This window comes from Littorina saxatilis, unplaced genomic scaffold, assembly GCF_037325665.1.
Source record: "Littorina saxatilis isolate snail1 unplaced genomic scaffold, US_GU_Lsax_2.0 scaffold_2479, whole genome shotgun sequence".
In the NCBI taxonomy this organism is placed as follows: Eukaryota; Metazoa; Mollusca; class Gastropoda; order Littorinimorpha; family Littorinidae; genus Littorina; species Littorina saxatilis.
Genome location: NW_027127371.1, coordinates 1 through 15,538, shown reverse-complemented (window position 1 = coordinate 15,538; position 15,538 = coordinate 1). Strand labels below are relative to the sequence as shown.

Below are 15,538 nucleotides of genomic sequence, written 5' to 3'. Positions count from 1 at the left end.
CTCTCTGTCATTTGTGTATCTGTAAGTATGTGTGTCTGTGTGTCTGTGTGTCTGTCTGTTTCTGTCTCCATCGCTGTCTCTGCCTGTCTCTGTCGCTCTCTCTCTCTCTCTCGCTCTCTCTCTCTCTCTCTCTCTCTCTCTCTCTCTCTCTCTATCGCTCTCTCTCTCTCGCTCTCTCTCTCTCTCTCGCTCTCTCTCTCTCGCTCTCTCTCTCTCTCTCTCTCTCTCGCTCTCTCTCTCTCTCTCTCTCTCTCTCTCTCTCTCTCTCTCTCTCTCTCTCTCTCTCTCTCTCTCTCTCTCTCTCTCTCTCTCTCTCTCTCTCTCTCTCTCTCTCTCTCTCTCTGACCCTTGCTCTCACCTATCAGATCCGAACTGAAAAAAACGACAGGATGGAGCCGATGACGAGTTCAGCGCATCCTGCAACAAAACAAATACTCTTGAACACTGTCGGCCCGCTTGATGCATGGCCGGTGGTGAGTACTTGTTGTTAAGTGTGTGTGTGTGTGTGTGTGTGTGTGTGTGTGTATGTGTGTGTGTGTGTGTGTGTGTGTGTGTGTGTGTGAGTGTGTATGTGTGTGTGTGTATGTGTATGCCTGTCTGTGTGTCTGTGTGTGTGTGCGTATGTGTGTGTCACAGTCTATGTGTGTGTGTGTGTGTGAGTGTGTGTGTGTATTTGTGTGTGTGTGTGTGTGCGTGTGTGGGTGTGTGTGAGTGTATGTGTGTGTGTGTTTGTGTGTATGTGTGTATGTGTGTGTTTGTGTGTTTGTGTGTGTGTGTGTGTGGGAGGCGGTGTTTGTGCGCGCGCGTGTGTGTGTGTGTGTGTAGTTGAATGACTGCAGTCAAAATCAGGCAGATCACAGGACTGTCGTTTATTGCACAGACTTGCTTTACAACTTGTGCTTAAAGGCACAGTAAGCTTCCCGTAAACCATGACATCGGAGCTCCCCGAGCGTCTACATACAGTACAAGCATACTTCCATTTGAACGCTCACCGAACGGGAACATCCTGGCTGCTTTCTGTCGAGCGTGAGAAATTTTCAAAGAATTTATTTTCGTGGACTTGCTCCTCTACAACAATGGCGCCTCGTTTTGGTGCTGGACGGCTGTTATGAATATTCCGAATACCGGAAATCACGCCCGGACAGTAAGCCTCCCGTAAACCATCACAGATATTGTCAGGCTTTTACACACAGTACAAACACCCTTCCATTTGAACGCTCACCAAACGGGAACATCCTAGGTGCCCTACGTAAAGAGCGAGCAATTTTTAAAGAATTAATTTTGCAGATTGTCTCAAACACTTTTTGGACCCATCCTGAACTCAGGTCAAAAATGAGTTACTTCCCTTCGGGTCTCATTCTATCGATGTAAACTGGCCATAGCCGTGGATCGATGATTATCAGAATGTTTTTGGACCGTGGTGCGTTTTTGCGCTAGACCTAACTTTTAAAATCTAAATAATACATTGACAGCTTGTTACACAAACATTCTTTAATCATAAAAGAATTCTTTTTTCATCAAGACAACATCAGTACAATTTGAAGTTGTGAAAGTTTGAAAAAAGAAAAGCCCGGAAGCAGGGTCACGCAAGGGTCGTAGCAGGCGACGGTTTATGCATATCGCCGTTCCTCTCAACAGTCAAAAGCCATCGCTAGAGTTCTTGTGAACCAGAGCCGTTTGTTTCGTGCATAAAAACGTGCTATTGTAGATAAGCTCACATCGAGTCGCATTCAAATGACTAACTGACGACTACACTGTGAAAAAGGGAAACTGGATCACACGGGTTCACGATGGCTCAGGGGTAAGATAAACCACGCAAAAATGAATTCTTTGAAAATTGTTCGCTCTTTACGGAGGGCACCTAGGATGTTTTCAATCGGTGAGTGTTTAAATGAAAGGGTGTTTGTACTGTGTGTAAAAGCCTGACCGTATCTGTGATGGTTTACGGGAGGCTTACTGTGCCTTTAAGGGCTTTTATTGGTTTCTGTTACCGTACAAAACTCTCAAGACTGGGCCATAAACACGTGCTGTGTCGTTCTTGGGCCGACTGTGTGGGGAATGGACTGTTAACATGCATCGAACCTAACCGTCGACAAGTCATCCAACCTATTAAATATCCATTCCTTCTCTTTTAGGAGGGCCCCAAAGGGTTTAAAATCGTGATCGTGATTGGCGTTTTTTGACCTTTCTGTGACCGTGATTGCCGAAATTTCCATTTCTGTGATCGTGATGGGACTTTGCCCGTGATCCGTGATGACAAAAAAATCAAGTCTCGTGATCGTGATCGTCATTTATTTTCGTGATCGTGATGGGCATTATTGCAAAGCATTTTATTTTCAACGTACATTTTTCACAGCTGTATCACTCTATGGTCCTCTATTCGTCAAGGAGCCAATCCCGATTGAAGGGAAGCAACAACACATTCAGAAATATGATTTTGACAGCGATTGCTTCCCTTTAAGAGAACCAATCACACAAAAAAATATCAAATCAGAAGGCAAATTGCAAAAGTCTGCCAAACGTCATCCAATGGAAGGGCTTCGTGCAAAAGTTTTGAGTGCATTCAGTCAAATTCGAATTCGAAGATCAAAAATGGCGTGCAGCAGTACTGTCATCGAACTTCTGTTATATTTTGTGGATTCAAGCCAGACCAAAGCAGGCGGCGAGAATGACTTCCTTGGTGGAAAGGTCAGGCTACGGGTCGGTCTTTCCGAAGACGAAATATCAAGGTATGTTGATCTATGTTGCTCTATGACTGTTCTGAATGTAGGCAAAGATCTTGAAATTTGTTCAAGATCTTTGAGTTTGAGTGAGATCATTGACATTGTCGACATTGCCACGTCCGGCTGTCACTCGCTCAGTGTGACCTCGACTGGCTCGAGATCGAGTCTGCGTGTAGCCAAAACCGAAACTAGAAATGTGTTTTTCATCCCAGCAACGTGGACACGCTTGGCATAGATTCTAATTGTCGCTTCTTTGCATTGAGCTTGGATTTATTTTAGCGCCTGTAAACTTTAATATCAACAATGGGTTAAATTCAGAAACAATGGCGGGGAGACGTGCCAGTTTGGGTCACTTGATCCTCATGTCAAAGACGATCAAAGTCATGTTCGTTGGGGATTTTGTCAGGCATGCTACTTTTCCGGTAATTGCCGGAAATCCGATAAAGCCGTTTCCAAAATCCGGTAAAGTCAAATTTATTCCGATGAAGTTGAAAAATTTCCGCAAAAACGATCCGTGTGAATATCGCGCAACGCGACCGGTCTCAATGAAGCCAGCGCACAGTAGTGTTGTTTTCACCAGTTTGGAGGTGTGTTGAATGGTGGTGGGGGGAGGCTAAAATGGGATTTTTAACAAGATCACAACACTATTGCAGCCTGAAAATGATGCCCAGAATGCACCAGATTGCACAGATTTTAACCGTTTTTTGAGAAAAAAATCCGGGGGGGCATGCCCCCGGACCTCCCTAGTTGGCTCGCCTGCTTCGCAGGCTCAGGCTTGTGGCTTCGCCACTGGCACTGCGCGCTTCTTTCAGGTAAAACCATTTTTGGTCTGTAGCATTCCTGTTTGTTTTTCAAGGCCATGAAACCAGGCGATGGTGTACCTCAAATTATATGGCAAAGTTGAAAATAAAGAACCCATCACACATACATGTACTTTAATTTCAATCCACCCAATACTTTTTGAGAAAATGGGTTTACAAGATTTAGCTCTGGAAATGTGAAATTATGCAAGTATATATTCATGTGTGTGAGTGAGGGTGTGGGAGTTGAAAGTTTATGACTGTAGAGAGAGAGAGAGAGAGAGAGAGAGAGAGAGAGAGAGAGAGAGAGAGAGAGAGAGAGAGAGAGAGAGAGAGAGAGAGAGAGAGAGAGAGAGAGACTGACTGAGAGAGAGTGAGAGAGAGAGAGAGAGAGAGAGAGAGAGAGAGAGAGAGAGAGAGAGAGAAAACAATGAAAACAACATTCTTGTTACTGATTACAAATCATGATATGTATTTCTATGTGTGTATGAAAGAGAATTAAAAACATAATAATAAAAAAGTCCAACAGTTCTCACTTTGTGTTGAATAAACAATAGACCCAGAGGTGCGAATAACTGTGTGGTTGTGTTTACTTTGACACGTGCTTTCTGTACATGCAACTTTTACCGTGACCGTGATTTGCCACTGGTGTTCGTGATCGTGAAAACAAAAATCAAGGTAACTGTGATCGTGAAAGCTAAAATTTCCCTTCCCGTGATCGTGATGATACCCCCCCCTTTGGGGCCCTCTTTTAGGAACCGTCATGTACATGTAACGTTTTGTTTTTGTCAATAATAAACGTTCTAATTACCTACCATTCTTGGGTTTTGATTCTGAACTTTGGAATGTTGGCAGTCTCTTTGTTTTTGGATGTTCCACCATCATGCAAATCAATACACCCATGTCCAGGCATCGACGTGGGATAACAGCATAATTCCGAGTTGAAAACCCACCAAAAATAACCATCGGGCCGCTCCCTTTTTACGGAGTGGGTATTTGTTGCTGACATCATTTCAACAGTGTCAGGTATAAAACAACGTTCAGCCAAATTTAGCATGTGCACAGAGAGCAGTCTTGGTGTTGATTTTTGGTGCCCTGTCTATTTAGTTAGAGTATGCTCATGTCGCATGTACTTGTATAACCCAAACAATAGCTGTACTGGTTTGTATAGAAAAGAGAAGGTACCTTTAACTAACCGTTGGTAAGAAATGTCACTTTGACTTTCTGCCTTACATATTGTTCATTCTGTTTTCTTTTTTTTTCTTTCTTTTTTTTTTTTTGGGGGGGGGGGGGGGGGGTGACATTTGACTCTGTCTGTATTCTGCTGTGCGCATTCTCTTCATTTTCTTTCTCTGTCTGTATAATCTTCGTTTTAGTTTCGTGTAGTTATTGTGCCGACAAAGACGAAAGTCAAAACTAGTCTATGTTAATTTGTTCTTCTTGTTGTTTTATGGTGAGTCCACTTTTATTGTTATGAACTGCATATACTAGAGGTAAAGCGCTCGTCATAATTTCGCCTTGAAATAAAACAAAAGTGTTAATTGACACCTTTCCCAAACAATCATCTTCCCACAAATAAAATGTTTTGTTTTTTAAAACGACAACATAATAACCATAGCATGCAGTTGGCTAGACATGCGCACATACACATCGAACATTTAAACATATCTTTTTCGAAGTTCCGAAGGTTTTCTATTGCAGGTCTTTAAACAAAAAAATATGTCAAAAGTCTCACTTTTAGATGTTGAAAGGTGAGTCGGATGGGTTCTGTTATGTTTACAGTTGGGAGACTGAACGACAGAACGGCAGAATTCAGCTCCAAGGCGTCTGGTTGCACGTGCAGAACCTGAGACAAGTCTCTGTACAGGACTGCACTGTATGGCACGGTAGTCACTGAACAAATAATTAAAGAGAAGTCAACAGCAGAAAGCAATGGGGAATTGTTGCAGAAGAAGTTGTTGCATCCAACATCACATAATTGTACAAGAGTATGTGTGTTTTTTTGTTTCTTTTTTCGAAATGAAATTCAAAATTATCTGTTTATAAGCAAGCAAGCATTGCAAAACTAAGAGGTGTGAAAGTTTGACAAAGTATTGCAATCGTGCGCATGCGTGAGCATGTGAGTGATCCGAAGAGGGTTGGATTAAGAGCAGGGGGGGGGGAGCGGGGGGTGGGGGGTGCTTCTATACAGAAGACTCGTACAAGTACAGGGGGGGGGGGGGGGATGAGAGGAGGGTAGGGAAAGGAGTCGCGGAAGAAGAGAGGGGGCAGGAGGAGAGGGAGCGGTAGAGAAGGAGAGGGGGGAGGGGGTAGTGAAGAGGAGGAGGGGAGGGAGATGAAGGGACGATGTTGAAGACGACTTTGGCAGCGACAACTATGACGAAAGATAAGTAAATGAAAGTGAAGAACTTACTGTTTCCAGGAATTGCCTCTACGGAGAGAAAAGCTGAAGTACTGGATTGTTGGATCCACGATTTTAAAAGTCCAGCATTGCTTCTGTCGGGAAACCCAATGCCCTCATTCCCGCTGCTTCGCCCTATCTTCAGTGCTGAAGCAAAACATTCAGACTACAGAACATTTTCTTCTGAATTATGTTTGCAAATTGACATATCTGTCAATAACGGAATTCTGCACACACACACACACACACACACACACACACACACACACACACACACACACACACACACACACACACACACACACAAACAAACATACACACACACACACACAAACCACACAACACACACACACACACACACACACACACACACACACACACACACACACACACACACACACATACACTGTCACGTTTCACTATATCACTTAATATCACTTAAGGTGATTATGAAACGGTTAGTTACTACTAACTAACTAACCACACCACGATACACTCTCGCAGTCATACAATTAAATAGAGACAACAAAAGTATAAGTTTCAGACGCCTGTTTATGTAAAAACTCGCCACCTCCCTCGAGACTTCACTCAAAATATGTTCTTTTACGTTCACAAAACGTAAAAACCAATGGTCACTGACAAAATGCCAGTTAGAATATAGAAAATTATAGTAACACGCTGATCCCGTGTAAAGATAAGAAAATACGACTGTTCTGCTCCAAAAGTGCTAGTTCATGCAGGTGTCACACACCCCACGTCGTCACTACTCGAATATAATCACAGATAGCATAAATGACAACGGTGGTCAACGGGGTGCAAAAACATGGTGCACTTAGCTTTCTTTGGCCACTGGGTGGACGGCCTGTAATTAGTCTTTTTAGCCTCCACAACTGCTCCGTCAAATGAAGTGCTGGTTAGCGTGGTGACGAAGCAGGGAACTGTGGAGACATCAGGCGCCGCACCCAGTCGCTGGTTAGCTGGTTAGCCGGTTCGCTGGTTAGCTGGTTAGCCGGTTCGCTGGTTAGCCGGTTTGCTGGTTAACAGTGTCCCGTCAAAGGCAGCCGTACAGAAGTTAGGAAGGCTGCACAACAGAAAGCATCGGTGCACTAAACATGTCAGCTACCCCTCACCCTCCACCTTTAAACATGTCATCTTTACATATCTCATCGAGCACGTGGGCCTGCACAAATGGACTTTTCACAACAACAAAACAGCCGTTTTCCGTCCTTCTCTCCCTATCTGCAAAAACCATATACAGATTAGTATTTTAGCGTCACAGAGAGCAAATTATGCGCTAACCTGGAAAGAACAACAGAGAGTATTTCATTCCACAAACACAGACTCGTCAACAGCGTTAAATAATGATTTATTACCTCAAACAGCCTATGAATGTAGCACTCTCATGGAAGCAAAACCCGCTTCCCCCCTGGAACGGCCTCTGTTCGTCAACAGTGACAACAACATCCAGAAAAACCCTTGCCGAATACTTATGCGAAGACCATCGCACGGCGAAGGAAAGTTGACGACTCGTCCTCAGCGAAACATGTGGCGGTGAGAAGGTGATAACTCGTTGAAGTTCCTCTAGAGTGCCGAATATCCTATTCGGTGAAATCCATCATACTCTAGAAACCGCTGTATCGATCCTTCTTCTTCTGCCGCTGAGTGTCAAGTGCCCCGTCCTTGTGTCTCTCACAGACAACCTAGCCAATAACACGTGACAGCCCTTGTCACATATCAAGTTCAGCTATCCACAATTCTGCCCCGACAGCAGAAATCACCCCCGAAAAAACCGTGCGGCGTGAACTCCGTGCTCTGCGCTGTCAGCAAAACTCTGCCGTATAGCCCCGACTCACGCACAGGCGCTTTCTGTCGCAATTGACCAAGAGAAGGCTTCCCACTGAGTGACACTTTCTTGGTCTATGTCACTAGATCGTGACACACACACACACACAAAATGCCCCACTTTGCACAGAAAGAATCCAGGCTCTTGATACTGAGTATTTGTGAGTAAAGGAATTTAGTCTTCAAAACATGCTACACTCTACAAAGAAAAGCATCCAGGCCCTAGATATTTAGTATGTGGAAGGATGATCTCACCCCAAGATAATCTTCTTTTTCTTCTTCTGTGTTGATGGGCTGCAACTCCCTACGTACACTCGTGTCTTGCACGAACGGGGTTTTACGTGTGTGACCGTTTTCCCCCGGTATTTAGGCAGCCATACATCGTTTTCCGGGGAATATACGGGATATACAACTTGCCTATGTTTTCTGTAGCAATGACAGGCACATGCGAAAAGTTGAGACTGGGATTAGTAGCGGCAGCGACTCCGATAACTTCCACGGCATGTAGCACTCGGTTAGCTAAAGTCTGCACAGGGAAAAGACTCTCACGTCAGTTACTTTACATTACCAGGTAAAGGCACACTTCTTCTGGTTTTAACAAGACTTTACTCCTTTTGTATCGTGAAATGAACAACACATGGCATTCAGGATTGCTCACTCAAGCATACACAGTGCTTATTTTAAGCAATCCTTATGAAAACAGAACAGTGGTAAGCCATAGAGAATACTTTACTCTCTATGAGTAAGCACAGTCCTTCTCCTGAAAACACTTCGGCTCACCTTCTGTGATTTGGCCAGGTGTTTACATGCAAGAGCGGATCACATCATTTTTAAGGGGGGGGGGGGGTCCAAATTTTTTGAGGGACGGATCGACGACGTGAAGCGTTTAGCTGAGGGCGCGAAGCATATGCCTGCATACCCCCCCCCCCCCCGAAAAATGTTGATAAAAACTAAATGGACCAATCTGGTGCAATCTGAGCCAAGAAACCTCCTCCGATACAACTTCCAAAAGTTAATTAAAGAAGACAACCTTGTATCAAACAAGGAAAATCGACCGATCTGGTGGAACCTAAGCCAACAAATTACCCAACTAGCGTCATTAAGAAAGGCCGGCTCCTTTTTTTAGGCTAGGGGAGGGGGGGGGGCGGAAATCCCGGAATCCCCCCCTGGATCCGCCCCTGACATGGATTAAGACCATACCTCTATTTGGTCACATGTCGAACGTGATTAACCTGGGTGCTCGTTGTGCCCAATGCGAAATGGATATTTCTATGAATTAAACTTGAAATTGCAATCAGTGGATATTTTAAGAAATGAATTCATTTAAATTGTGGCGAGATCTGGGATAGTAAGCCAAACCTACTTACAAGTTTTCACGCGAAGAAGTGGGCCTTTGATACTAAAATGTTTGAAGGCATCCAATAGAATATCGATTTTGTTTGCATTGTAAATCTGAAGTTGGAAACGAATTTCATTATATGCATTATGCATCGATAAATTTCATCAAAAAGAAGGAATATATCATTGGAATTGGTACATTGTTTAAGCTTTCCGAATGATAAACAATTGTAATAAGGGATACAGTGTTATTGATGTTTTTCTCTAGCCAATTGATTATTAATTGGTGTTTGTTAACGAGTGATATAATGGCGTGTCATTGATTGTTTGGAATATGTTGTGTTTGTGTTTTGTAATTTGTAAATATTTTCCCCATGCACCTGGAGGTAGCAACTCTGCTTACCGTATCGCTTGACCAAATGTCTGCGGAAGCGTTGAAAACGTTCTCAGTGATGTTAACAAAATTCTGACGAAGAAAAAGAAGAGCAAGCCATGTTTGAATAATTGTGTATTTGGAAAAGGATAATCCAAAACAAAAATTAAGAAAATGCATGAGAATGTTATTGGCATTGCTGCCATAATTATCTACAACGGGATCATACAAAATAATTATCCTATTTGTAATAAGCTCCTCACAACCACCAACGATCAAACCAATGGTTATTTCAAACTCATCAAAGAAAATGTTTTCCGTTTAAGATATTGTATTTCAAGGAAAAAACAGAGAGACATAAGTCACTGCTAAGAAACACAAGGCTTCAGCTGAAAACAAGACAACTTTTCTAAATTCAACGAGCAGTTTCCAACATATAAAATGCACACCTACCCCGAGATATTCTTCGTCAGGGGGGTGTTTTTGTGACGCAATGTTTGCCAATGCGTCCATGATGTCAACGACTGCTTTGACGTCACCTTGCGTCAGCGAATTTTCTGTTTCGTTCACTAGTTTCTTCAGCACATCTTTTGTACCGGTGTACGATACATTCCCCTGCTGGATCTGCTCCACCTGGTAATGTAGGTAACTTGACTAAAATTATCATAGTATATGGTAGGTATATGTACTACATTCATCTGTTTTGTATTGAGGACTGATCTGTTTGGTTTTTCCCTACATATGATTACAGAGGCTGTGCAGAGACAGTTATCATGCATTTGAGACAGTAGGGAGATTTAAAAAACGAAACGTCGGGACGTTTCGTTTTGAAGTTGTGGTAAACGTCATCATTTCGGGGGTCTCTCGCTGGAAAGGTGAAGGTCAACTGAAACGGAACGTGGAACGTCAAAACGCAGTCACGTTTTCCACCCCCAAAAAACGAACAATATTTCGTCAACTTTTGTGAGTATTTTTGCACACTAACAGTTTTATTTGTTGGCCATTTTATGCATTGCTAGATTTATCAACCCTTTCACAGTCTTTCAGCGCTGAGAATGTGTTCATTGGAGGTAGACAACTGTTGTGAACTGAAATATTTTGAAGGGTGCTGATCCTGGTACATTTATCCAACTTCATGGTGAGAAAGCAAATGGCGAAGCAGAAGTAGGTCATCGCATCGAATTTTTATTCTGGCTTCGTATGTGATTTTGTATAAACAAAGTCTGTGTGATTTATTTGGACTAAAAATAATCAAAGTATGCCCGATTCTGGACCACCTCCTAGGGTTTTTTTTTCCATTCTGATCGAGGACAGACGTGACAAGTACAAAACAACCCCTAGTGATAATTTCACTTGAAGATTTATCGCCCTTCCTTCATTCCGAAACGAAACGTGAATACATCTAAATCTTGTCTGCGGCCTATGCCGTCTCGTTACACGTTCCGTTTCGCGGGGTGACTCATTCACCAAACGAAACGAGCTGCAAAACGAAACGTGCTGTTTCTTAAATCTCCGTAATGACAAAAGGTGACGTTTTCATGTCAGTATGTCCCAAATGACATCACCAGTACATTTTTCATTCTATCTAATCTGTTTTCGTTCTATTTTGTTCTAATAACATGCGTTGATTGTCAACTGGAATGGAAGAGCACAAAAAAGTGTAACTTGATATGTAGTTTCTCCAGAGGGAAAAAATCTTTCACTTTCATGTCAGTGTGTCCCATGCAACGTACATTCGCCAAACAGCTATGTGTAAGTAGATTATTTGTTAGTGGTATAGAAAATGCTGATCAACAATTAAAGTCACTTTTCACATTCATTTTCTACCTATTTCTTATTTGCTTATTCTTTTGCCAATGGTGAAATGTCAGCTGTCGTGTGTCATTCGGGACAGTAGACATGACACCTGACCTTTTGTCACTGCCTAATTTATACGTTGTCCATCAAAACTGAGATTCGCAATCAAATCTTGGTTCTATCCCTGAATGCTCCCAAACTTGACGATACACAATTGTATACAGTGGGCAGATTTGCATAATATTATGCTATTTTCACCCTCCCTCTTCATTATAATGTTTGCATATTTACGTTTTGTATTACATGTACCATAATAGATGTGCAGAAGGCGGTTGTTGTTGTTGTTGTTGTTGTTGTTGTTGTTGTTGTTGTTGTTGTTGTTGTTGTTGTTGTTGTTGTTGTTGTTTTGTATTACATGTACCATAATAAATGTGCAGAATACGTTGTTGTTGTAGTAGTTGTCGTTGTTGTCGTTGTTGTTGTTGTTGTTGGTGTTGTTGTTGTTGTTGTTGTTGTTGCTGTTGGTGTTTATTGTTTGTTACGTCACAACTTAAAACAACCACATCCAGCTTCGGGAAGAAAGAAGGGATGACAAGATGATATCATGGTTAACCGGGTATAAATGACATTTGAGTGCTGATGGATCTTATACAAGATAAGACTGATTTTGCAGTGAAGTATCATGACACCGAGGAGGCCCTTGAAGCCACAGCATGCCGTATTCTGTGTGGCCTAAAGGGCATGCTAATGTGTATGCATCGGGTGGATGATAATGATGATGATGATGATGATGATGATGATGATGATGATGATGATGATGATGATGATGATGATGAAGATGATGAGGACGGCGACAATGACGAGGAGGAGGAGGAGGAGGAGGAGGATGAGGAAGAGGAGAAGGAGGAGGAGGTGGAGGAGGAGGAAGGAGGTGGAGGAGGAGGAAAAAGAGGAGGAGAAGCAGCAGCATGGTGATGGTTGTTAGGAAGGGATGGCGGGGAAGGTGATGACGACGACGACGACGACGACGACACCACGCTTCTTATAATCATTAGGCTTTTAAAATCATAACTTACTTTTTTTTTCAGAAGATGAAGTTCCGTCCTTGTACAGTTGTCACTGTCAACGATCCCCCAGCTCCACGTTTTTTTACACCTGCGATACAGGTGACCTGAAAAAGTTTGATAACCACAGAACAAAACTGTAGACTAAGATGGCATCAGGAGATTGATTTCTTGTTTGGTTTAGACAAATTTGTTCACACATCAAATTTCGTAGATTTTTTTTTCACACCTTACAAAACCAAAACTGCCTAGAGCCTGTTACTCGGGAACTTTAAGCTTCAGTTCCCGAGATGCAAACTCAAAGCAGTTTTAGTCATGTAGGGTGTGAACAAAATCTATGATTTGTAAACAACCTTCCCGTGTACAATTTTATGTAAACCAGTACAGAGATGTCTATAAGCGTCCACTTGGACACACATCAAAACTCGACGACCCGGCTGCTTTCTGTGCAGATTTTGACATTCATTGGCGAACTGTTCCTACTTAACACAACAAGCATCACTGGACAGGAACAAAAGTGATATCAAGTAGTTGCAGCCGCAAACCTAGTTGTAGGATGATACATGTGAACAATTTGAGTCAAGATAACGTTCATGACGATTGGAACAGATCACATGCTACTTGAACGTTTCGCCAAAAGACAAAATCGAAAAATAAATCAGAAAGAAGAAACAAGTCCCGTAAGGCGAAATTACAACATTTAGTCAAGCTGTCGAACTAACAGAATGAAACTGAACTCACTGCATTTTTACAGCAAGAGCGTATACTCGTAGCATCGTCAGTCCACCGCTCGCTCGATGCAAAGGCAGTGAAATTGACAAGAAGAGCGGGGTAGTAGTTGCGCTGAGAAGGATAGCACGCTTTTCTTTATCTCTATTCTTTTTAACGTTCTGAGCGTGTTTTTAATCCAAACATATCACATCTATATGTTTGTGGAATCAGGAACCCACAAGGAATAAGATGAAATTGTTTTTAAATCGATTTCGAAAATTTTATTTTAATAATAATTTTTATATTTGTAATTTTCAGAGCTTGTTTTCAATCCAAATATAACATATTTATATGTTTTTGGAATCAGAAAATGACGAAGAATAAGATGAATGTAAATTTGGATCGTTTTAAAAACAATTTTTTTTTTTACAATTTTCAGATTTTTAATGACCAAATACCGAAGTCCGGCCTTCGTTGAAGATTGCTTGGCCAAAATTTCAATCAATTTGATTGAAAAATGAGGGTGTGACAGTGCCGCCTTAACTTTTACAAAAAGCCGGATATGACGTCATCAAAGGTATTTCTCGAAAAAAAGAAAAAAAACGTCCGGGGATATCATTTCCATGAACTCTCATGTAAAATTTCATAAAGATCGGTCCAGTAGTTTGGTCTGAATCGCTCTACACACACACACGCACAGACAGACAGACAGACAGACACACACACACACACACACACATACACTACGACCCTCGTCTCGATTCCCCCTCTACGTTAAAACATTTAGTCAAAACTTGACAAATGTAAAAACAGTTCCCAAAAACGACATCGAATAAACAATGAAGGAACTCAACGCTGCTGCTATACTGAGGATGATGTCGATGGAAATTACATGCAGTTATTCAAGACTCATAGTCTCATCATTACGCTGACGGCTACAATACCTGGTTGGTAATCCTTTGGGCAACGGATGCTCAGTGACTATACAGCCTGTTGAATCTCGCTTATAATGTAAGACCACTACATAAACCATCACAGACATGTCCGAGCTTTTACGATAAAACATTTTGATACTAGATTTTTTTTCTTTTGTCTCAATTTGAGAAATGTCACACACACCCACACACACACACACACACACACACACACACACACACACACACACACACATACACACACACACACACATGCACACACACATACAAACGTACACACACACACACACATATACACACACACATACACACACACACACACACACACACACATACAAACGCACACACACACACACATACACACACACACACGCACACACACACACACACACATATACACACACACATACACACACACACACACACACACACACACACACATACAAACGCACACACACACACACATACACACACACACACGCACACACACACACACATACACACACACACACACATACAAACGCACACACACACACACACACACACACACACACACACACACACACACACACACACACACACACACACACACACACGGCTTACGACCATGGACCGTTGTCTCGAACGTGACCGCAGTGACAACAGACGTAGGCTGCGATGTTGTCGTAAATCTGTTTCTTGTTATTGACGATGAGGGTATAGAAGTCGTTAGATTGTCCCATGATGTCGTTGTTTGTTCCGTCGTATAATTGAATGACGTTGATGTGTGATTTCCAACGTCAATGGTTGTGGGAGATGGTGATGTTGAATTATTTTGGGGTAATATGCTGGTGATGTTTGATATCGTGGTGTTTGTGGGAGTCTGTAATGTTGTATAGTTATATATAGGTCCAGTTGCGTTTGTGTCAGTTGGGACAATAGTTGTGAGTCCTTGTCCGGTAGAACTTGTGTAGGGTTGGGTAAAGGTGTCTGTTTGTGTCAATCCGGTAGTGTTTGTGGAGGATGGAGTTGTCTCTGAACGTGTCAGTCCGGTATTCATTATGTAGGATGAGGATGCTTCTGCGTGTGTCAGTCCGTAAGTAGTATTTGTGAAGGGTGGGATTGTGTCTGTTTGTGTCAGTCCTGTAGTGCCTGTGTTAGGTCGGGCAGTTGTGTCTGATTGTCCTAATCCTGCAGTGCCTGTGTTAGATTGGGCAGTTGTGTCTGATTGTCCTAATCCTGTAGTGCCTGTGTTAGGCAGGGCAGTTGTGTTTGATTGTCCTAATCCTGTAGTGCCTGTGTTAGATTGGGCAGTTGTGTTTAATTGTCCTAATCCTGTAGTGCCTGTGTTAGATTGGGCAGTTGTGTCTGATTGTTCGAATCCTGTAGTGCCTGTGTTAGGTCGGGCAGTTGTGATTGATTGACCTAATCCTGTAGTGCCTGTGTTAGGCAGGGAAGTTGTGTTTGATTGACCTAATCCTGTAGTGCCTGTGTTAGATTGGGCAGGTGTTTCTGATTGTCCTAATCCTGTAGTGCCTGTGTTAGGTCGGGCAGTCGTGTCTGATTGTCCTAATC

At 42.5% G+C, this 15,538-nt stretch overlaps 1 protein-coding gene across 1 annotated transcript; it reads right to left on the bottom strand.

The window, feature by feature from the left end:
• Nucleotides 1-358: 358 nt before the first annotated feature.
• On the bottom strand, nt 359-15,511 carry LOC138955815 (mucin-3B-like; the record flags this gene model as incomplete). Its single annotated transcript, XM_070327340.1, has 8 exons — nt 14,588-15,511; nt 12,351-12,445; nt 9,931-10,110; nt 9,508-9,570; nt 8,184-8,292; nt 5,937-6,071; nt 5,259-5,416; nt 359-417 (listed from the first exon to the last, which is right to left on the bottom strand). Coding segments are annotated over exons 1-8 (1,235 nt in total), but the record flags the coding sequence as incomplete, so codon positions are not given.
• Between the last annotated feature and the right edge of the window lie 27 nt (nt 15,512-15,538).